Source organism: Stegodyphus dumicola, chromosome 8 (assembly GCF_044657685.1).
Source record: "Stegodyphus dumicola isolate Sdum_Otavi_A_Nest chromosome 8, ASM4465768v1".
Lineage (NCBI taxonomy): Eukaryota > Metazoa > Arthropoda > Arachnida > Araneae > Eresidae > Stegodyphus > Stegodyphus dumicola.
In genome coordinates, this window is record NC_140775.1 from 125,115,988 (window position 1) to 125,140,520 (window position 24,533).

At 32.4% G+C, this 24,533-nt stretch overlaps 1 protein-coding gene across 2 annotated transcripts in view; it reads left to right on the top strand.

Moving 5' to 3' along the window:
- The window catches only part of LOC118185169 (cubilin-like), a 120,185-nt gene that overhangs the window by 75,686 nt on the left and 19,966 nt on the right, over window positions 1-24,533 (top strand). Inside the window, exons 9-13 of one of the 2 annotated variants that reach the window (XM_035354979.2) lie at window positions 3,025-3,262; window positions 5,692-5,840; window positions 14,505-14,702; window positions 16,931-17,176; window positions 18,125-18,271. In XM_035354979.2, the coding sequence (XP_035210870.2) occupies window positions 3,025-3,262; window positions 5,692-5,840; window positions 14,505-14,702; window positions 16,931-17,176; window positions 18,125-18,271 (978 nt within the window). Of the gene's footprint in view, window positions 1-3,024; window positions 3,263-5,691; window positions 5,841-14,504; window positions 14,703-16,927; window positions 17,177-18,124; window positions 18,272-24,533 lie in introns of both variants that reach the window. The other variant, XM_035354978.2, reaches the window with a different exon arrangement.

Sequence of the window (24,533 nt, forward strand, 5' to 3'; positions counted from 1 at the left end):
ACTTTATGAATACGAAAGCACAGGCGAAACTGGTTTAAGCTCACTTTTAATGTTATAGAAAAAATGGTTTTAAATAACCTTAGATAACAAAGAGAAAAATTTATTAAATAGAACTCCTTTTTCCTACCCGGCATATGTGAAAATCAAATTTTACATCTTGTTTACTAAAATATGCCAAATTATTTAAAGTTTAATCCATAAAAAAAGGTTAATGTATGTTTATTTACTATTAGATGGAAATAAAGCACAGAACTAGCAAGTAACGAAAACCGTTAAACACAATGAAAAAGAAGAGCATGAATGTAGGAGTATAAATTGCAGATCAGCATATTCCTGTAGTCTGCCTTATTATTTTTTCTCTCGAAAAATTATGTTAAATGGATGTTAATGTAAGGATTATGTTAAATCGGCATGAAAATCACCGAACCGCAAAGATGATCATTAACGAGAGACTATGGTCTTGACAGGTTTGTAACCTTAAGATAAGTGATGTTTTGTTAAACTTCTGAACATAAGATTCCAATGAATTCTTGCAGCACTAAAATAATTACTTAAGCTTTTAATATGAGGATTTTTTAGTGTGTTGAGAAGGTACTGAATATTTCCTTAAATTATCGCTACTTAAAATAGTAGTTTTTAAGAAACTGAGGGAATATTAAGATGACAATATCAGCTAAAATGTTAGTAAAAATGGCAGAAAGATTTCGCTTTTAAGGGAAATAAAGAAATAAGGTAAACCTGCTTTTGACGTGTGCAGTGTAGTTTAAGTTTGCTGTTTGATAAAGACCGATTTTTAATTTTTAATTTTCAAACGCAAGATAGCAAAAATGAAATAAATTTTCAAAGGGAGTATTGACAGTTTTATTGTCTTCGTAACTGTACTTAAGTACTGTTTATGAATTGAATAAGAAATTAACACAAAAGCTAAACTGTTAAGGAATTAAGTAGATTATTATGCTAAGTAAAATTATACTTGCATGAAAAAGTTCAGAAAAAATTAATACCAATGTAAAAACTACCTCGCCATTTTAAAAAAAGAAAATGACATAAAAAATTAAACATTTGCTTAACTTTTATAAATATTTATTTTGATAAACATATCTGTTGAAGAACAAATCAAAACAAATTTAAGATTTAAAATAAGCTCCATTAGAATGAAGAATATACTATATTGCAAGAGAGAGAGAGAGTTAAGACACATTTTGGTTTTCTCCCTAACACAATTTTGGATTCCACCCTTTGTTTAAACTGATGATTCAGTCCTCTAGATAGAAATCCTGACTAAACATTACACATATTTCATTTCTAAATAAAATTCTTAATTTCATTTAAAATTTTTGAACAACTTCGTACTTAGTACTAAATGAGAAATGAGTATATATGCAAGAAAATTTTAATCTCATATGTTAAATAAATATCATACTTTAAAGTGCTCCTCAGGTATATATATATATTTTACATTAAAATGTATCTGATCTTCATAGCTTTAAACATACCGAGTCTCTACCCTATGGAAAAATCATTTTTGGGTATAAACTTACAATAATGTAGAGCAAATTTTCATAATGTACAACAAAATCTCAACTGTTTAGTAAAATATATATGAGATGTAGACAAATTTACAGGGCTTGGCAAATATATAGCTTGCAAGAATTTTTGGAATAATAATTACATTTAGTAGATAAGGAAAATGCCTCTTTTTCTTTGCTTACTTCTAGAGTAAGCTGTTATAAATTCTCATTCTCTATAAATAAAATAAACGCTGTGATGTTTCATCCATGACTTCTCTATTCAATTTCTTCTCACAACAATAACCCTCATATCTTCTCTCAGTTGCTTCCTAACAGGTTTCTGGTGAAAGTTGGATTTTTTATTGTTTGTGAGTGCCAGGAAATAAAATATTTAGCTTGGTCAGATGGAAAGCTGATGAAGCGTTAAAAGTTTTTATCGAGATGATATGGGATAGCAATTCACAAGCCTCAGCTTTATCTTATTTTACAGGAGAGAAACAGGTATATAATGTTTCTTAGCGAGGAATAACTATCTACAACAGTAGGGTGTTTAATCCTGGTTCGCTCCAGTTAATTGACAGATATGACTCATGAGTCTGCTGTTTGGAAATGAAGTTTCAACTCTACCAATGTCGCGGGCAACCAAACGCAAGTCCTTCTGTTTTGTTTCAGTAGAAAAAAAAAACCTGCGTATTTATCCTCCATTTTGAGGTGTGTTTCTCTACTATTCTGAAGTATTCAAAATCTTGAAACCTTCCGCTATGTACAGTTTTTCATGAAACATAAATATCAATATGTGATTGGTTTTGGCCAAAAATCATACGACGGCTTGTTGTTCATTTACGGAAGAGGTGTAAAGACGAAGCAATTTTTCAAGCGGCACATTCATTAAGTATACTTGCGTTCAGTTGTATGCGAATCCATTTCTGGAGAAAATGCAATTGCGCTTTATTATTCTTCGCTGCACAATGTTCAGACCTGTTCAGACCAGCGAGGTTAAGGCTATGTTTAAAAACGTTTGGCCATTCCATATCTCGGCAGAATATAATAGGCCCTTTTTTCATTTGACAGTACCATATGTAATCGTATCCCTTGAGTTTATAACGTAATATTTTCTTACATGTACAAGCTTTGTTGAAATAAAATACGACATGACATGGGAGAAAATAAAATTGGCTTAGTCTTCTTACAGTAAACATGTATTTGATTTCTTAATAAAAGACAACCCAGTTATTCTGATTTTCGAAATAGGTTCCTAGTTAGTTCGCATATTTGGAATTCTATTCTAGTCATTTAAATATAAACTCACAAATGTATACAAAATAAGCATTTAAAAAGTATCTAAATATAAATATTGGAATAGTGTTAAAAGTAAAGTATTCTATAAGAATTCTTCTATGTTAAGGCAGTGAAACATAGAGTAATGAAAGGAAGTCAGATCTGTTTTATTCAAGTTTAAACAACAATGGCTTACATTGGAGATGTTATTCTAATTTACATATTTTAAATTTAGGAACTCTAGACTTCCGGGTGCCTGAGAAAATAATCTTCTTCAGCAGCGATTCATGGCTCACGTTCCCCGGATTCTTGCTGTCACTCAGACAAGTCCCTTGTGCCGAGGCCTCGGAAAGTGCGACATCCGGACGACTGAATGGAGACGCTCCGTCCTGCGATCGAGAATTCGAAGCATCCACGTTCGACTTGCGCAGCGAACTGTATCCATTGAATTATTCACCGAATCTAAATTGCAGGTGAGTCAAACATCTAAAAGCATTCTTATTTTATTATTTATAATTTTACTTGTACAGCATAAAAATAAATGAATTTTTGGCAAATAATAATCTTCAAAGAACTGATTATTTTCCTAAAAGAATGAATTTAAAGAGTACTATATAGCTTCTATTATCCAAGTTGAATATGATCTAAATCGTTTTCATAATATATATGTCTTAAGTATATTATTTATTCTTGACACATTTCAGTATTTATCATAACTAAATAGATTTTTTCTCAGTATTAAGCATTTAATTTAACATTATTATATTTTTAATTAAAAAGAAATTTAGAAATGTAATACCCGTAAACAATATCCCCAGCTATTGTTCTTAGTACATTCCCCTGTACGGGTAGTCGTGGTGCAAATGGTTAGTAAACATAGCTAGTAGCTGGAAAAGCCAGGCTTCCGATTCTGATGGTTTTCCGTGAAACTTAATAGCGTTTACAGCTGTGTCTGAAGTAAAATCTGGTGGAAAATAACTCGTTATCACTTGGGTTTGACCACCGATCAAGGAATTATAAGAAGAGGCTCTGACCGGTTTCTTCCATTCAAATGATTTGATGCAGTTGACACTACCCCCTCGTTTATCAAAACATTCAGTGATTTACCATTGAAACGTATGGGTTTTAACACGTTCGGCGGTAAACACTTTACAATTACGTCATAAATATAAATATAAATGTATATAATTTCTTTTCCTACATTATTTTAGAGTGCTAAATACAGTAAACCCTTGTTAACACGAATCTCAAGGAAAAGAGAAGTCAAGAGTTCTTGTTAAAAATATTCGTGTTAACTGGGGACTTAAATGTTATTTTTGGAATAATGTTTTCTACACATTAACCATTTCAATATACAATTACATAAGTACTACAATATATTGTGTATGTCGTCACAAAAAACACTACATCACTACATTAATTACTGTACTGTAACTTGAAAAAATGAACTCACAGATCACCAACTTTACGGTATTCACGGCTTCCGTAAAACTAGTGGTCAGTACAGTGTCCAAGGCACGTAACATTTCCTGGCGGACGGGTGGAACGATACTGTCCTCCTCCATTTCTTCTGATGGCATTTCGTGCGTCTCAAGACATAACTGCTTGTACATCTGATCCTACTGGAGAACGTGCGGCAACATCGTTCTCTGCATTAATAAAATTCTCAAAACGCATCTTTGGCGCAATGATCGTGATTGTCGAGCAATGTTACTCATGCTATGTTTTAAAGGATACAGTGTATTCCGTGAGATTTTCAATTAAATGGGACAGAGTTTTTAACGCCGTCCTAGAATAGAAACAATACGAAAAACATGAAAAAGTTTGAAAGTTTAGGTTATATGATAAAATCTAACGACTCAAAGACTAAAAAAAGTAATTAAAACAGTAATAAAACTAAAATTTACGTATTTACGTTTGCCATTAAATTCTTAAAGTAGAAATACAGTTGTAGAATAAGTGGCATGGACTGTGTCCCCGATACACATGTTCCGGAAAGCCGTAATTCTGTAATGTCTCTTTTTAACCTAAACTGTACCTCTTTTTGTTCGCATTTCATCTTAAACACATATCAAGCATTTTGATGTATATAAATTACTGTGAGATTATCTCTTATATTTATTTGGTTTAGCAGATCTAACACTCAGAAGTCCATTGGAATAACATTCGAAGATTAAGCTAAGATGCCTAAAAGTGAAATTATTTAATTATTTAATTCATCCATTATCACAAATCGCTTTTCCACTTTCCACATTTAACTCGGAATTATAAATCATCTTTTCCCATTAAAAATGTTTAGATTTATGAAGCCGAACACTCGGTGAAACACTGGAACCCTTTGTAATAAGCATAATACAATCTTGCCCAAATGTTTTGCATAAAAAGTTTTAAAAAATGTTCACGCAAAAGATTTGGCATAAAAATTTTCAATTATGAAACTGATCTGCCAGAAAAACATCTAACCTTATTTTTTGTCCAAATTTTTGTTCGTATTTTGGAGCGTAAAAATAACACATTTTTTACTATTTGAAGGTTTTATGCCTTTGATGATGTGACTTAAGCGACAGCAAAGTTTTGCTTTATAAATTTGAAGAACTCTTCTTTATGCCATTTTAGCATTCAAAGTAGTGTTACTTTTATAAACTGGCATTTTAAACAAGTTAAAAAAACATTCAAAAACAATTAAGCATTTGCACAGGGAACTAGAAGATAACTAGTGAAAATTTCTCTTTTGCATGGAAGCTATGATCTTGACTAAACTTGCAGCGTTCTTGAATAATGGATAAAAGTTTACAGTTTTGAAAAGAATGGCTCAGTGCGACTTAAGTTGCAGAAGTGAACTGGAATACTTTTTGTATTATACGAAATCACCACCATTGCGAATAAAACATTTTTGTTTTAGGTATCTAATCCGGAAAGTATCATCATCGGTATGCCAATTAAGAATACAGTTTCGGTCATTTGATTTGGAGCCAAGCATTGCATGCAGTAGAGACTATTTGATTCTTGATGGAGAAAGGCTATGCGGAAGTCTACCACGTAATACAACAAGTAAGTTGAAATCTGTGACATTAAATGAGGTTGTAGTATCATAAATGCTACCTTGAAGTATACAAAAAACCCTTTTTATGCATATTTTGTATCCTATGAAATTGCGGTGATAATTTTTAATCAATCTACATATGTATTTTTTTTGCATTATGCAGTTACATTGTTGTCTAAATAAAAATGGTTTCAATAAATGCTTTATTTAGAAATAAAATGTTTAGATTAGTACGTCCATTGTCGTCCTGATGAATGGATGTTTGTGTTTCAGAATGAAATCTTTCAGATTAAAAAAAAATTCGAATTTGTTTATGTTTAAAAGACTAATTTTAATTTTAAAACGTTCATTAAAGTACCAATACTACTCTAATTACTATAACACATATTTGATGAAATTTTCTAAGAATGTTAAGGGAAGTATAAGGAAACAGAATCTTTGTGGAAAACAAATTATATTAAAAGGTCATCACAGAAAAAGAAACATAATTTTGAGCTGAAAAATACGAGGTAAAAGATTTATGCAGTTTCTTAAGCTAACAAAATTAATTATTTCTCCCTCTGTGTGAGTACGTCATATCATCATCAGTTGCTGCTGCTGATAATGTAATGACGTATGTATCAGCAAAGTTTTTAATCTCTTCAATGAATGTATTTTGGGTCATACGATACATATCCATGCGGTAATCAAATTCATTCAGACTTCGGTTCATCATGTTCGCATCACTGGCCTACACTGCATGCGCAAAATTTCACACATGGCCAATGGTAATATATAAATGTTGTCTTCAACAAACTCTCAAAGAAAGAAATAGCATGATGTATGGAGAAAGAAATCAAATGGAGTATCTCAACATGTGGTGGAGTTTTGATTGAATTCCAAAATGTGTGAATAATAAAATATATTACTAAAATATCGTTGTTTTACTAACTAAATACGCTATTCCACTGAAGATGCCTTCATATAGCAGAAGTTTTGAGTTAACGGAGTGACCAAGTTGAAGGTCCTTGTTTCCATCACGTCTTATCCAGCGTTGGAAAAGTACATAAATATGAAACATTTGCATATTTCTATGAAAGTGTGTAGGTCTTCCAGTTATAAATATAATCGCCACCATTATTGTTTAGTTTCGATAGCATGTGACTTAACAGCATGTCTAGAAACGAAACACTAGTCACAGTTGCTTTATGAGATAAAAAAAAGCACATTCTTGCTCATTCTTCCCAGAAAGAGTTGACGCTGACAACGACATCTATAATGCTGAGAGGGTAATAGCCATGCTACTGCGTTTTTTTAAACACCATGCAATAAAATCATGCTGCACTGTAATCAGAAGTCCGGAGATTTCCAAACGGAGTGTATAGAAAGGCCTTTCCTGCTGTGACTACAATTGGAAAACTGGCCGCATGGTGCTTCAGTAAGCATGCAAACAGCGAATGAGAAACCTGAAGAGCTGACGCTATTGACATAGGCTGTGGCTATTGATGGTAGGCTTAATTCTATAATTTGATTTATTCAGGACTTCCTTTTAAACGATAAATTAATGATGTATCTAATGCAACCTATGTTATGGTCAAGCTTGATCATGTATGAAATTAATAATACATCATTTATTGTCCGAGATCTGTTCCGTAGTACTATTGTTTGGAACTCTGCAAGTGCAGTCATAGTGTCCTTATTGTGACGAAGGCTGTTTGAAGTCCTTGTTGCCAGATCAAACGTCTCAGTTTTACATCAGTATTGTTGTAACTAGAATGATACTCTAATCTAGTTTCCAGTTACCTATGTTATTACCTGATTTCTTTCTAAACTTCATTTATTTGATGAGATCTATGTCAGTAGGAAATTAAAGAAGATTGCAATTGCCATGATAGGCAATTTGACCGTAAAATGCTCTTTTTGCAACGTCTTTTAAAAGTTTTTATTTACTTTTCCCTATTATATCAATTTCAAATACTTATCTAATATTATTCTTCAATTTAACGATCACCTTATTTGATCAAGATGATTACAATAATTATTCTTTTACACTGCAACTAGTATGTGTAAAAGTTTACTTAACCTTCATTTCAGATTACTGGATTATAAGATCACAAATCTTGAATTTTTAAATAAAACGTAATAAACCAGAACGCATTTTTGAATGTACAAAATGCATATTAAAATTCAATTAAAAATTTATTTGTTTCCTATTTATTCCCAATTCAAAATTTACTAATACAGTTTAAAATCTTATTTGAAAATTATATAACGAATGATCTAGAAACAGAAGAAGTAATCAGCAGCGGAGTCGCATGTTTTAACTAATCCGTCGTCCTGTAACTGCGCCATTGAATCAAAATAGACGTCCAGTTAAGTGATTTACTCTGTTATTACAGCCTAATTAATGTAAAGCAGGAACATTTTATAGCTTTGATTGGTAAGGCCACAAACGCTTCAAAAATTTGAGAAGAAGTTACTTTAAACCATCTATAATTTTACTCTCCAGTATGATATATCATGAATTACAAAATAAAGCACAGAGTGAAGCAGTAAGAATCATGTATGGAGTTTTGATTGGACAAAAAAATATATGAATAAGGAAATATATCACTAAAAATATCTTTGTTTTACTAACTGAATATTCTAGTCCACTGAAGATGCCTTTATATAGCAGAAGTTTTGATCATATTACACCAAAAAATTCAATCAACGGATTGCTATCGAACATGTTTGAGTTGTAATTAAGAAAATTAACGTATGTTCGCTACTATTGCGAGATAACTGCTGTTTCAAAACCGAATTCATTGAATCCGATCCCTTAAATGCTAAAAAATGCCCCCAGAATAATACAAAATCCGTCTTTATAATATTTTTCCTTTCCCTTTAAGGTATTTTCTCTCTTCTTTGCGCATGCCTTCATGGTGTAAATGGAAGCACGCTCGACGGGTATTTAGTACATTGCACAATTTTCAAGTTCCTGCATCGATATAACCTAATGAGTCTACAAGTTGCGTCCGAACGAAAAAGTGGTTGACGATAATACGTCAGCACCAGGATTTGGCGACTGTATCCCCTAATCCCCAAGCGGCCTTTAAAAGGGGGAGTATATAAAGTATTTTCTCTCTCCTTTCTGTATGCGTTCGTGGCGTAACTGGAAGCATACTCGATGCGTGTTCGGAATGACCGGGGTTCGAATCCCGGCAACAGCACTGCATATTTTTTGCATTCTTGCGTCGGTATAGTCTAATGATTCTACACCTTTATCTGCACTATCTACCCTTTTTCTTCATGTGTTATAAACTACATGATCAGATTCAGCTCTTAATTTTCTTTTCAGCTTAATTCAGATAAAACGTTTGTCACCTTATATAAGCTTATGAATACAAATATGATTTAGATATGGCAGAAGAAATGAAAGATGAGTAAATATGCTCATGTTTTACAAATTTCGATACTTTTCTTGTTTAAATGCCTTTCGGATAAAATAAATCAAAAGTGAACAATGAGTTCCTAAGCATACTTGCCTTCTCGGGTGGATGGCTCCAGTAGCTCATCTCAGATGTCGTGAGCTGATGTCGAAGAAGAGATGATGCATGAAGTTAATAATCCATCATTATTGTCCCAGATCTGTCCCATAATGCCATTGTTTAAGGAGACTGTAAATGCAGTATTGGTGTTCAATATCTTGAGATTCTGAAAACCTTGTTCGAGATGGGACAGCTCAATTTTTCATTAGTGTTGTTCTAGCTTGATAGATATTCTAATCTGATTTTCAGTCACCTATGTTATTACGCGATATAGTTTTTACACACAATTTATTTGATGTATTGCACATTGTTCGAAAATTTGAAAATATTATGGTTGGATGACAGGAAATCTGATCTTGAATTGCTATTTTTAATATCTTTTGTTTTTGAGGTACAAAATGTTGCAATCTGGTGGACAAATGTTGCGATATTTGATTAAAATTTCCTAAAGCTGCATGCTTTTACTCTTGAATATGTATTGAGGTATTTTACAGATAATGCATTACACTGTATTCGTTTTAAATTTATTTATTTTTTTTTGCAATGAGAAAGGTGCTATTTTGAGGAATTTAAAAGTAAAAAATAAATTCAACTTCAAAGTTGTATGTACATTTTGAGACATGGTGACAAAATTAAATGATGATTAAACAAAATTGAATAATAAACATAATATTAAATACAGATTAAACGAAGGTGGGTCAGTTGTTTTATTATTTCATTTTACAACATAACTCAAACTTTTCGCAACAATGAGCAGTAAAGGTAACAAAAACATCAACTCATAAAATTAACCCAAAACTTTGTAGGGATTTATATTTATTTTAACCAACAAGTTTAATTTTAAACTTTCCTCTAAGCCTTCATTCTCCTAATTGTCAATGCCAGAATATTTAAATTTGGTAGCTCACGTGAAGGAATTCAAATTCTAATTTGTGAAGAAAGAGTTTAAAAATCGAGGTTCAGTAGGAAAGTTAGAGAGAGTTAGGCTATTGCCGTCACCTCCGTGGCGTGAGCTTGTATCCCCGGAGTTATTATTGGTGTACGCGGCATAACTGCATTTACTTGCTGCCAATAGTTTCGACGCGGTCTTAAGAAACAGGAATATCTGAGCCCTGTAGCTCAGTTCTGCTACTTGTGCATAGTTTCGACGCGGTCTTAAGAAACAGGAATATCTGAGCCCTGTAGCTTAGTTCTGCTACTTGTGCATATCTTCGAATTTTTTGTTTAGTTCTGTGATTTCAGTTACCACCCAAGGAAGGCGTAGTACGTTTAGCGTCGAGCTGACAAATTGCAAATATTAATGAGTTAATAAAGGGTACTTTTAACCCTTCTCCTGTACAGTTGGCACTTAGTTAGACAAGTAGACCCTACAACTTCACTGTAAACAACGTTCTGGATAAAAACACAGTTAAGCACTTTTAGTTTTCCATAATAACGCCTAAAACGTTATAATACGTTGTTCCAAATTTAACGCTAAAGGATGCAATTTTACCTGATGCGACGAGCACACTGCATACAGATTGAAAGCAAATTGGCGGCTTATTCAAATTGCGGTAGGATAAGAATGAAAAGGTTTTCCCCTTTGACCATGTAAAAGATCATCTGAAAAGATCAGCTTCAGTTCCACACACACGTGGCCACTTGGACCTTCTTGAAGTATAACACAAGTTTTAGTTTTGGATATAGTAAGAGATAACATTCCTAAATATAGAGGAAGAGAAATAAGAAATTATATATAATCATATTAATTTCACAAAACACGAGAAAGTTTCATTAATTTATTTTAAACGTTTCTTTCCATTCAAAAACAATTTCACTACTTTTAAAATGACGTAAATATGGAAGTGCGGCTTTTCAATGTAGTTGTAACTCTTGCAATTTTTTTAATTTTATCATATGGCTTTTATTGTTAAGAAGTTTCACCTCCCCTGTCATAAGTAGATCCAAAGCTATAGTGTTTAACAGGATGCAAGATTTAAATGCTAATGTAAGTGAGTTGTGCATTTATTAATGTGTAAAACGTTATAAATGTCTTACGCGTAGGCTTTCAAAAACTGTTGAACCGTTACTTTCAACACGTTGTATTACATTCCTTTACCATGCATTTGTCATACGCAAAGCTTGACAAATTTTAGTATTGCGCGAAACACAATTTAATTTTGGCCTTTGAAAAAATACTTCCCAAAGTATTGCCAATCTGCAAAGATAAGCTGTTTAATTTATGTTCCAAGTTTAATGAATCTGTAGTTGCTTAATAAGCTAAGCGGTTTAATAGTACTAAACGCTTAACTTATTGACTTTAAATCTTAATTTAATTTTTATAACATAATAAATTGATATATTTTAAATTTAATTTAATATGTAATATAACCATCTGACCATTTTAGGAACATTGGAAGTGTTGTTATAATGAATGAAATAATTTCTAATTTTATATATTGCTGACTTAGAAACAGAATAATTAGCTTTTTACTTTGTAATGTATTTATACCGCTTTCCTTGCGTGCTTTCGTGGTGTAATTGTTTTGCACGCTGGGACGGTGTTCCAGAGGTCCATGGTTCGATTCCCGGCGAAGGCGTTTGCTCATTTTTCATCTTGCCTTCTTCCAAAAATACCTAATGTCTCTGCAGTGGCGCTCGAACTAAAAGGGTGGTGGATGATGATTTCTTCCGAACCAGGGTTTGGCGATTGGGTCCGCTAAAAACCCCAGTCGCCCTTTAAATGGAGGAGTATATAAGGTATTTTTCACACCTTCCTAGCGTGCCTTCGTGGTGTAGTGGTCAGCACACTGAGCAGGTATCTTAGATGTCCGAGGTTCGATTCCCGGAGAAGGCGTTGTTAATTTTTCATCTCTTCTGCTTCCAAAAATGATCAAATGTCTCTACAGTGGCGCCCGAACTAAAAGGGTTGTGATGATGACTCTCCACACTCAGGATTTAGCGATTGGGGTTCCCTAAAAACCCCAGTCACCCTTTAAAAGGGGGGAGTATGTAAGGTATTTCTCCCGCTTTCCTAGCGTGCCTTCGTGGTGTAGTGGTTCTGCACGCTGGGACGGTATTCCAGAGGTCCGTGGTTCGATTCCCGGCGAAGGAGGTTGATAACGTTTCATCTCTCTGGTTTTTAAAAAATCCTGATGTCTCTACAACTTAATCGGTATAATTTTAAACAATTTGGCCTATAATAGCCAAATAAAACGTTTTATGAATACTTCTAGATTTACTGTAATTAAAAAAAATATTTCTACCTCCATATGTTACGTACCTGGTACAGAACTGCTTGCTTTATTACTTTTTTACAGCACTGTTAATTTATATTATTTGAAATGCACTTCATTATAATATACCTAGTTAATAATTTTCACTAACATTTGCAGTGTTATTGTTATCAATAAGCATATATCTAACACCGTATACTATTATGTACCTCGGTTAAAAAACCTCCAGTGTTTTATTTTAAAATGAAATACGAAATAATAAATGTTATAAATGTTTTAATGAAAATTTAAATATTTTAATGAATGTTTTTACTCTTCGAAGAAGGTATTATTAATTTCGTATTCTGGCAAAACAAATATTGTGTCTACATGACTTGTATAAACAGTTTTAATTATAAGCATTTTGTAACAGTGATGAAGAGAGAAAAAAACGAAGCACAGCTATATCTGTTGGTGGTGATGCATCTCACTTGTCTGACAGTAACATCAGAACAACCTCACGAGATTCATCGTGGCAAGGGGTGCAAGATTGCATCTGCCGTTAGCGACAGCCTTGAGCGTCTTATAGGTGGCAGTATGACTTTGCTTGATTCCGTTCCAAATTTTGATGGAGAGTACCTCGGGGAAGGGGGATTCGAGAGTCCTCCTCTCTTTCCCTTCCATGAATCTCTCGAGAGGACTTTCGGCTCACCGCATATTTAAGTGTGCCCCGATGCCGTACAGACACTATATATTTACAAAAATTCTTGCCTTCTCTGGGATTTGAAAGGTATGGTAGTCAGCATCATTAACCACTATCCCGGTTGGGCAGCTACAGCTATGTCTTGAATAATTAAGTTTTTTTCTTTGTTAAATAAATGCCTAAACGTCTGTGGCGTTAATTTGAGATGGCATAATCTCACAGAATTTTTTTTTATTCTATCCTTGGGCTTTGTTATTTTGAACGACTGTTTTTAAGTATATGATTTTACGTTGAGTATCTTTAATTCCATTGAAGTTACATCTCAGATTAGTAGAACTATCGTAAGTATTTAATTTGTGCCATATGTTAAACTGGGATGTGAAATTTAAATTTTCAGACATCACTTCCTTTTTAACTGAATTTTACGTAATCGGAGAATTCAAAATATGTAATCGGAGAATTCAAAACCTTCAATTTCTGCACTCAGGTTTTCCAACTGCTTTTCTTTAAATTAGAGCAAGTAAACATTCTAACTGTAACTTGACATCATGATATAAAAATTTGAAACTTACTGCTTGAATTCGATTTTAGAGGAAAGGACCAAAAGTGAATGCTTACATAACCGGAAAGTTCTGAGTATCGGTATTTTCTTTTCAACTGCAGGTGAAAATATAAAAATATTTTGGAAAATAAATTCTAGGGTATGGATTTCGCAAAAAGAATCAAATAAAACTGTTTGGAGTCACTAGCACTCATAGTAACGTTTTAACTTAAAGGCGAAAGAAATGGAAGTTCTAAAATTTTTAATATGCCTCGAATCGCCGATTGCTAGAGCTTCTAAAAATATGTTTGACACAAAAAATCGATAAAACTATTCTCAAATTCGTAATTTTTTCCGCTTCCGAATACATGAATTTTCTATTCAGGCAAAAGCTTACTTTCTGGAATTATTTTTATTTCAAATATTAAAAAATCATAAATATGGGCAATATTGCTAAAATATTTGATTTATTTGCAAAGGATGAAGAATTGCAATTAGGTAACAAATTTCTAACTTATCACTCAAAGCTGCAAAATACCAGGCATTCAATGAATATTATCCAATACTTCTACTGTATTATCTATATTTTTTAATTCAGGGATATGTAAGATAATCTGAATTAATCTGTAATCCTTTACAAGCACAATGAATTTCTTTTTATGTGCTTTATCGTGATCCAGTGATTTTTCTAATCGATTCGCAACAATGTTTATCATTCTATTTAGGAATCCTCCGGTTTGATACTTCAGAGAAAGTTTTCCTTTTTCACAGCGATGCAGAAATACAAGGAGCCGGATTTTCAGCCACTATTCAACAAATAGAGTGTCCAGGAGGTTTCCCTCCCCCTATTGATTCTCCCACACCCCCAGCTGCCGGATCCAGCAACAGCGGGACCTCGACTGCGCCATCTGAGTCTGGCGTCGGTAAGTTTTGAAAAAAAAAAAGTATATATATGTGGAAAAGTCTCGAATGAATCATATGGATACTTCGTTTGTACATCAAGAGTTAAGTACCGGGAGTTTTGCATCCAACTTTATTATCAATGTTTGACCTTTTTTTTTTTTTTTAACAAATATCATCTCTTTTCAAATTTCAGAATTTATTTCTTCTCGGAAAGCATGAAATTACAGTATATATTTCATACTTATTGAAAAATGAAATTTAGAAGGATAAATTATGCCATTAGCATGCAAAAGGGCTGTCATCCGGATGAAATAGGAGCATTGGTGCATAAAATAAAAACAGAATTTAGAAACGAAAACATCGACGCATAAGAATGAATTATTATGATGTTTACAGTTTGACAATTCAAACAAGGAGTTTTAGGATTACTCGGCAGAATGTTTGGCAAAATAGAATTCATACTAAACAAGGTTTTTAAATATTTTATTGACTATAAAGGGATATGATTTTTAAGTATTCCAAAAGACACATAACTGTTTTAAATAAAATTAATGACTTTTACAACATTTTGGAACCTTTATAGAATTCACGTTTTGAATTATTTTTATAGCTTTGGTAAGGAAAAATTTAGTAATCAATTTTGTCACTAATGAATTATCTTATACTACCCCGAACATAAGACCATTGTACGTATAAGAAGACTTTCACAAATAACAGTTTTTAAAGTTATTTTTAATAATAATAACAATAATATAATGAAAGAGTTTTGCATATAAAAGGACTTTACAAGTTTAGTCTAAATATGCGAAAGTATTCTACAAACAAAATAATTAAATGGCTCAAGTATCATATTTTGATTAAAAAACTGAATAAAAATGCATTTTTTTAAATATAAATATTAAGATATAAAAATAATAATTTTAATATACTCTTTAAATGTTTGGATAGATGATTTTGTCTTATAAAAAGGAGTTTCAAGTAAAAATAGCATCTAATTTTGTAATTGTAGGGTTCAATAGTGTAATTATTCAGCACTATAATTACTTCTGAATGGTAGCATACTAGTGTAAAATTTAATGCTTTTGAGCGCTTTTGAGATTTACAGTAAAAGATAAAATGTGCGTAGGGATACAATTTCGGCATTCTAATGAGTACATCAGATTTCAAATACCATATTTTTAATTAACCTGGATTATTAATTGTAATATGTTTTTACTTAATACGAAGCGAATTTCATTTGTCACTTTCTAAGCAGCATTTTTGTAAAGGTTACTACTAAATACATTTTTTTCGGTTAAATGCTAAATCTCCAATACTTGCTCCTACGTCTTGGGCATTTAACCACAGACAGCACAAAGGAAATTTTAAAAATACACTTTAAATACGTGTATGGAAAATTAGGTTCCATTTCCTGTTAAGTCTAACGAGTAATATCAACAACTTCGTTGAACTTCAGTCTCCATAATGCATAAAATGGGTACGCAAAAGCATTTTCCCTATATTTACCTGTTGCAGAGAGGTGCCTTTTCATTATGGATGCCGTTACACTGCCATCGAAGATAATTTAATCGGGAGAATATTAATATGATCAGGAGATCAGAGTTTGAGAGGGGAAGAAACATCAGGATGATGGATGGCAGGTAGTCAGCTCGGCAAATGGACCACCTCTTAAACCGTTCTAATTTTACTGTGGGATCAGTGGATGAAAAAGAAATAGCATACTCGGAGGCCTGACTCAGAAGGCTGTCGACACACCAAAAACTGAAGAGACCATCCAGTCAACTGACATGGACGCACAGTAGCCGCTATAGCTATAACGCAATGCACTGTTTTAATTTAAAAAGTGAATTAAAGGCCTTATGGGACATCGAATAGCAACACATCTGAAAGCTAGGCAGTTTGCCATTTGCATTGATGATAAATGAATGATCTTAATCTTAGGAAATATTAGACCGTAGGGTAGTGGGGATTACATAAATATCTTTTACCATAATATAAGCCATATGCTATAGTGCAAAGATGTTTATCATCTACTCGGATGGCATACATATTCGAAAGAAAAGGGAAAAGAAAGCCCAAGTCAAAGCGCTTTTTACACCAAAACAGGAAGATGAAGATTTTGGGTAAAAAACTATGGTACTTTAAAAGGAGTTTCAGTTTAAGATACAGTACCTTGTGCACAAAAGTTTAAATCTTCAATAGTAAAGTAATGAATTACTGAAGTTATTTTAACCTTACCTTTCAGCAGGTAGTTCTTGCAACAGACACTTCACAGAGATTCGTTCCTCAATCAGCAGTCCAAACTTTCCCTCTCCGTATCCGGCAGGTGTGGTATGCAGATATGCATTCCATTTACAACCTGGTTACTGCAATGTCGAACTTACATTTCTGGATTTCTTTTTGGAGCCACCTTCTCCCGGATTACCTTGTACCAGAGACTACTTAGAAATAGGTGGAAGTAGATACTGTGGACAGCAGCTCAGAGGAGTAACTAGTAAGTGTTTTCTCTATATCACTTCTATATTTTGTCAAAAACTCACCTAAAATAAAATTATTCATTTTCAAAAAAGATTCGGGCTATCCGAAATGCTGTAAATATAAATAATAAAAGAAAGACAGCAGTTTCGTTTTTAAACTTTCCTTAAGCAACCTCATCTGCAATAAAGTTAATAAAGCAGTTAAGCTAGTAGGTTTAGAATGAATTTCGATATTCAGTAGAAAAGTAAAATAAAGAATAAGGCTTTTATGTCGCCTTTGATGATATTATAGTTAACTTAGCCCTGAAACCGAGTGTGTCTTCGACTTTTCTTGCATAAAATAGGTTTGATTGCTTGCATAGTGATTTGAGAGTAAAAAATAAACTGAAGATAATGAAGCGAAACGCTAACACTTGAAGATATTTCAGACAGAGTTTCTAACCTCAGACCAGGATTTAAACTCTCTTGAGATCTGGAAAAAGATGGTTTTGTTAATTTTCGCGTAAATATTGGTAAATAACAAATTATTTAAATGAGTTGGCAGTTACATTTTAATATCGTATTTGCATATTTGTAACATTTTTAATAGTTTTTTACTGTACAGCACTTTAAACAAAAGAGGTAACTTACAAGTAAAATTAAATAACGGAAATCAGTATTAAAAACCTTTATTTCTTTTTCTTATTGTTTCTATAATAAATAGAATGGAATTTTTATTTTGCATTATATCAGTAAAATTGTGCAGAAATTTAGGAAATGTTATATCGAACGCGTAAATTGCTAAAATTTGATTTGTCTCCTTTCCCAACTGTTATTCTAGTTTATGCATACATTGCTTTTCAATTAATGAACAATACTTAATTTTTCGAATAAAAACTTTCTGGCACACAAATACGAATTTAATTTTTGATTTATGCTTCAAATGATGTAAATAAAGACAAATAGTTAGTTTTGACGTCTTTTAGAGCTAGAGCCACCATTTGGAGCTGCTTCAGAAGTAATCGTGACTTTCATCAGTGATCCTGTAATTACAGATAAAGGATTCTATGCTTCATTCCGACAAATGCCTTGCGGAAGTGCACCTCCACCTGCCCCAGGATCACTACCACGAGGTGAGTAATTTTCACGATACGGTGTGAATTGCCAGAATGATCTTGTTTCAAATGCTGTCGAATAACTAACAACGGGAAACAGCGGTCCCTAACTGGATAATTTAACATTCTCTCCTTCTTTAAGTAACTATAAATAAATATAAAAAAATTAAAATTTGAAAGCTTTCAAAATTTAGATCACTCTCAAAGGGGAGTTTTTCATTTACACACACCTACACATTTCGAGAGCATTCGAAGTAACGCCTCTTGCGACTAAAAATATTTAAAACCAGCATAGCTTTGGAATTTTCGATAGACAACCTCTCGCGCTGGAAATAAAAATATTTTATTCTGTACAGTGTTGCCACTGCTCGCTTTGAAATCGTTGAGTTTTTTAATAAAAATTCGTTAAAGTTTTACAGAATATGAAATAGAATGGATATTTTATTTCATATTCAAAGCAAATTCGAAATTCCAAATTCAGGATTCCAGGTGGCCATGTTTGGGTGGAGGACTGCGTTATTTAAAATTTGATGGCTTTAGGTTCCGTTGTTTTTTCACAATGCGAGAAACATATATACATTCATGCAAATTTTACATTATTTAATTTCTTTAAGTACAGGGCGATAATATTCGAAGGAAACAATTTTAAAATTGATACACCTTTTTTAGTGATTCGACGCAAAATGTCATTTAGATACTAGTAGCCTTACTGGGCTAACGCTCCTTCGGCTAATAATTGATAAGTAGTGTAAATTATATTGATGTACCATCATATAAGAAATTTAGATTTTAGAAGCCACTTTCCTGTATAATATTTCATAACATAATTGTGGTTATTTAGATTTGGTTGTTGTTAAATTTCTTTATGCTGATTCTGAGATATATTTTTTAATTTACATACAACTGCATTATGTTGAAATAATTGTAAGCTTATTTATACAGATTATTATGAGCAACTTTCATTGAAGACTTTAACTGAAATTTTAAACGAACTTTTGAAATTTGAAGCATATGAAAAAATGGAAGAAAGAATTGCTTACAAAAATACAATGAAAAAAGATAATTATCTGAAGTTATAATTATAAATTGTTGAATTAAATATTAAAAAATAATATAAAATACTTGAAAACTGAAACAATTGTCCGAAAATAAAGTTGAAACTAAGCAAAATGTATCTGTAGTCTTCCACAGTCAGAACATACAAATCCATAACATCAATACTCGAGCTTCGCTTTTTGGGAATAATTTTGGCAACACTGCCTGTATTTCGTTAAGTATAGGAATATTGCTTACGCCGATCGTTTGTAAAAGTGTCTTCTGAGAATATGGATAAATAATGCCATTGTGCATGTCTGGTAGTCATTTTCTTTAAGTTGACCATCGTCACAGAAGACCGAAGCTATTTGAAATTTAAAGTATGTTTGGAAGATTTCACTGTAAAACGTGAATAACTGAGAAAACCCAACAAGTGCATTACTTGTTATAAATAATAAGTCAATGTTTAAGAAGAGTTTATTTTTCAGCTGCCAAAATAGTCTTATTCTGCATTTCTTTAAACCTGGCAATTTTATGTAAAACCTGTAAAGTTCCTATTTTAGTCTTAAAATAATAATCCTTCATACTCAGCAGTAAGTCACATGAGTTACGTCTGGATTACGTCTGATCTGATGGTTGCAAATGCATTTTATCTTTTTTATGCAAGTTATCTTACACAATAGTGGAAACATGATTTCGTGCAATATTTTGGTTACGTTCTCATTTTCTTTCAAACTCAAAGCTCTTGTTTTGAATGTGAGCCTTTATTAACAATGACAACACTAATGCTCAAAACCTATCTTTTCAGCTAAGACAATAACAAAGCATAAGTAACGGCAATTCTACTTATCTTAACACTTCTGTGCTTACTTGGAAATTTTTAAGACGCAAGAAACTTAATCGTTTCATTAGGGAAACTTTGAATGCTGATCGAAGTACTTTATAAGTGCTTTGCCGCAGCGAAAAAGAAATTTAATGTTGCAACATTGTTCAGAATCCTCCAATACTTTTCATTGCAAGTTACGTTTAGAGGCGAAAACATGCATGTGTACTCAGCGATCAACAAAAGCTAAATTGCTGTTCTTGAAGGAAAAAACTACAATTTTTTTCAGTCCTAATAATTATTTCTCCAAATGCCTGTACAGATCTACATACTCTCTATACTGTTTTCATAAAACGTAGTTGTTCACGCACACTGCCTACGTACAAAACAAAGTTCTGTTAATATTAAAAGTGCATATTTCCTTCTCGCACATTCTATTTGCTCCAAATAAATTAAACTTCAGATTTATGCTCCCAGGATACTTAATTTCAGAATACGAATGGCTTTAAATGCAGTTGTACGGGCATAAAAGAGGATGACTTCTTCCCATTAAATCTTATCCCATTTAATAGAATTTACATTCTTTGGTGTTTAAATTAAAGAATTATCAAACTTTCTTTCAAATGCAAGTTGATATTATTTTATCTGGCAACAGAAATGTACAAGCAAATATATCTCAACTATTCTTACTTTCATTTATGTTATTAATTTCTTAGTTACTATTTATTTTTATTTGTAATTTATTTTTATTGTATTTATTTGTATTCTATTTTGTACTTTTGTTGTTCATCAATTTTATATTTAATGGGCACTTGCCAAAATTATTCAGGAGTACCGAAAACGATTAATCAACTGCAAATATATGAAGGATACTGATAAACAAGATTTCGTTTAGGCTTAGATGCAAATATTTTTTGTAATGGCTAATAAAATATGTCATATTTGATCCATTTCAGTTTTCGACGTGTGCAGAAGTTGATTTTCAGAAATGTTTTGATACTATACTCAGAATCATAAAGACTTATATATGATAAACCAAGGCAGAACATTGATTTTAACTTGAGTGTTTCCTCCTCCCCAATGAATTAAATATATCCTGCAATATATTTTCCTTTAAGACTGGCTAGAATTTTCGGATTTATGATGCATTTGTCGTAGCTGATATTACGTTTTCAGTACTTTTCATACTATGTGAAATACTCTATCAGATCAAAGATCTGAACTATTTCAGATTCTCACAGCTTATCCGTATATTGTGTTATTTAATTGACTATCAACCTATCAGTTTGTGGCCTTTTGTTCATAAAATAGTTTTATTAGATTTTAAGCTTTATAGCATGGCACTCTCTTTTTGTCTGATTTTACTCTTTATTTTACTTTAGATTCTTTTTATATTTGATGCTCTTTGAAATAGGTGTTTTAAAAATGAAAGTGAGAACATTAAAAATTCTACAATCAAAGACAGAAAGAGACTATATGTTTGACAAATTCAGAATCTATGTCTTATACCGTCATTACCAAAGGTACTTCAAGCATCCAGGTTTTTTTTCTTGAATCGACTTAATGAAGGGAACTAAAAATACCTTAAAAATTTCACATTTCATCAGATGGGGAATTTTAAGATGTAACTTCTTGAAGAAACCTGTTGCATCTCATCCTCGCATGTTATAGGCTCGGGGTTAAATTTACAACACTGTATTCTTTTCCGTCCTTCCCTTCATTTCTTTTCTGTTTCTGAAAGCTGTCATAGAAACTTCTAGAAACCTAATTTTAGAAACTTCTAAAATCTATTTTACTTTATATATTTCCATCAATATAGTATACTCAGAAACATAACCAAATGTCATTTGAATTAAAAACAACTGATATTTTATTAAATTTTTTATACTGAATCTGAATTTATGCAGTTCGAAATTATTGATCAGTCAACGGTTTGAAGACCAAGAAGATTGTAGTTAATTTGATTGAACTATCACCATGAACTGGAAAGCAAATTACTTGTCATATGTAGATGAAAGCGAATTGTAACACGCTCTGTATGATTTCTTGTAATTCATTTTTTCAGCCTTTAAAGAGTAGTATTCCAACCACTCTTAACTCTTTGCCCTTTTTTCTGACAGATTTACTCAGCGTTCCGTATGTTTGCAACAATGATGTATGAAGCGTCTTTTGAATGTAATATGAAGGCACTGATGAAAAGGCTTTAAAATGTTAAGATATTTATTGCACTTGCACTGCATCAAACTATTAATTAAGATACATCAATTCAGAATGTAAACAGCAGTATAGAAAGGTTTCTTAAAATATTAATAGCAATGAGCCTGCAAATTACGTACAGATTTCCTGACCAGTACTCGCTGTGGTATATATTGAAAGAATGTGCCACATGAGCGTATTGGATGCTATGATTGTAAGCTCTGATTTGTGGTCATGTTTCTGAAATACAGACTGAGAGTTTGTCAATTCCGATACATTAGATTAAAAAAACATGAAAATTACATGGAACTTAGACTAACTTGCATAAATGATCAGCTGACATGATTAAGCTGGATTTTTCTAAATATGGGTGGCGTAATGTTTATATAATCAAACGAATGCTTAAATATTTGTTTCAGAAGTGAAGTTTTCAGAAGCTCAAAAGCTAAGAAATTTCGAAGCGCGTTCTTACTGTCCGATTTTTTTAATGCCCGAACCACGACTCCTCAAACCAATAAAGCCTCTTAGATCTTCTCAGCTCCCACCTGCGAGTGATAAAGCCCACGCTGGTAAACTGTGATTTAAAGCCATGTTTCTCAATATGCTTCAGCCTATGCATCCTTTTCACCATTGTTAGAACAGCATTCCCCCTCTCTTCTCTAAAACCCGAAAAATACATTTGCATTTATTTAGATTTATAATTATTTTTAATGTGTTTCATACATTAAACAAGAAGATGTATAGAAATGTTAATAAATAACAAAAGATGAATAAAAATAGTTCTGTTTTTATATTCATAAACTGAAACTAAATAAAAGACGGACTGCATTCTTCTCTGAAACAATGGAATTCTCTTCTGGTTGAAAATCATTGCTTTAAAGCATGTATATTATGTTATCTTACATCAACATACAGTTATATATATTGATTGAGGCTAGAAGGTTGCCTGATAAACTTTAGCTTTGCATTCTGTAGTCACAGTATTTATTCAATTAATTACATTAGCATTTATCTTCAAAATTTGAGCTAATAAACAATCTGAGCTTTCGAACTCATGTGCAGTGTAAAGAAATTAATAATGTTTTATTATTTTTATTTCGAATACTTTTTAGGAAACTTTAACTGAGCACTATTGACGTAAACATTTGTATAATATACCTTTCTATAGGCAATAACATTTCCTAGAAATTTTTCAGAAATTTATGAAACAATCTGTAGCTTGTAGAAGGTTAAAAAAGTGGAGGAAGAAAGTATTCAGTACGGATATTTTAACCTTTAGCCAACGGCTTACGAGGAGAAAACGCTAACTAATAAGGCTAAGAGCCTTTAAAGTGGATCTCGTTCATAAATTCATTATATGATAATTTTAAGGGTTCTGTTATGACACCTGTACTAGATTGGAAGTACTTGGGAACAGCCAACTAAGCTTACAGCTATGCGTGAGTTCTACCAGGTGCCAATCAATCTCTTATCACGAGTTTTCGAGAAAAGAGTGAAGTGGTAAAGTTCATTTAGACAAGAACATGGAATAATATCAGATTAGCTTTAATAGCCCTCTGCCTGAGATTTTAAATTAAGACATTAATTACAAGCTAACAGTCTAATTGTCTGGACATTAGTGAAGAATAAAATTTAAATCTCTATTAAATCTGATATTTAAATCTCTATTAATCTAATGTTCACAATTCAGTTCAGTGTAACAGGAACCACAAATTACTCTAAAGGATAGTAACGCGTTAAACCTTCAATTACAGCTTGCCATTTTGGGCAGGTAATCCTATGGACTGTTTCTCCAGTGGCGACAGTAACCATCAAATAATCACTAACAGTTAATCCAAGTTCGGTTCCGTGTTTCTCGTTCGTTCGCTCCGCCGCAATTTTTTACGTCTCCGATTAAAATTTATACTTATCACAAAAAATCTACATAACGTTCTGAGAAGAACGAGCTGCGTGACCAATTAAGAAGGGACAGAAAAGATGCAAATTAAAATAATTTGTTAGTTAAACAACCTAACTGTCACAAAATTATTAAAGACTAGTAGGAAAGGTCAGTTGTATTGCTCGTAATAATTTCGGTAAAAAAAGTAGACTTGTCTCGATCTTTAATTTGAGACGCACCTAAGTTCTTCTCTTTGGATATGCATATGATGGGATGCCATGTCATTTAATGATTACAGGATTCCCATAATTTGGTTCCTTGAAATTTAGCGATTTTGCTCGAATTCA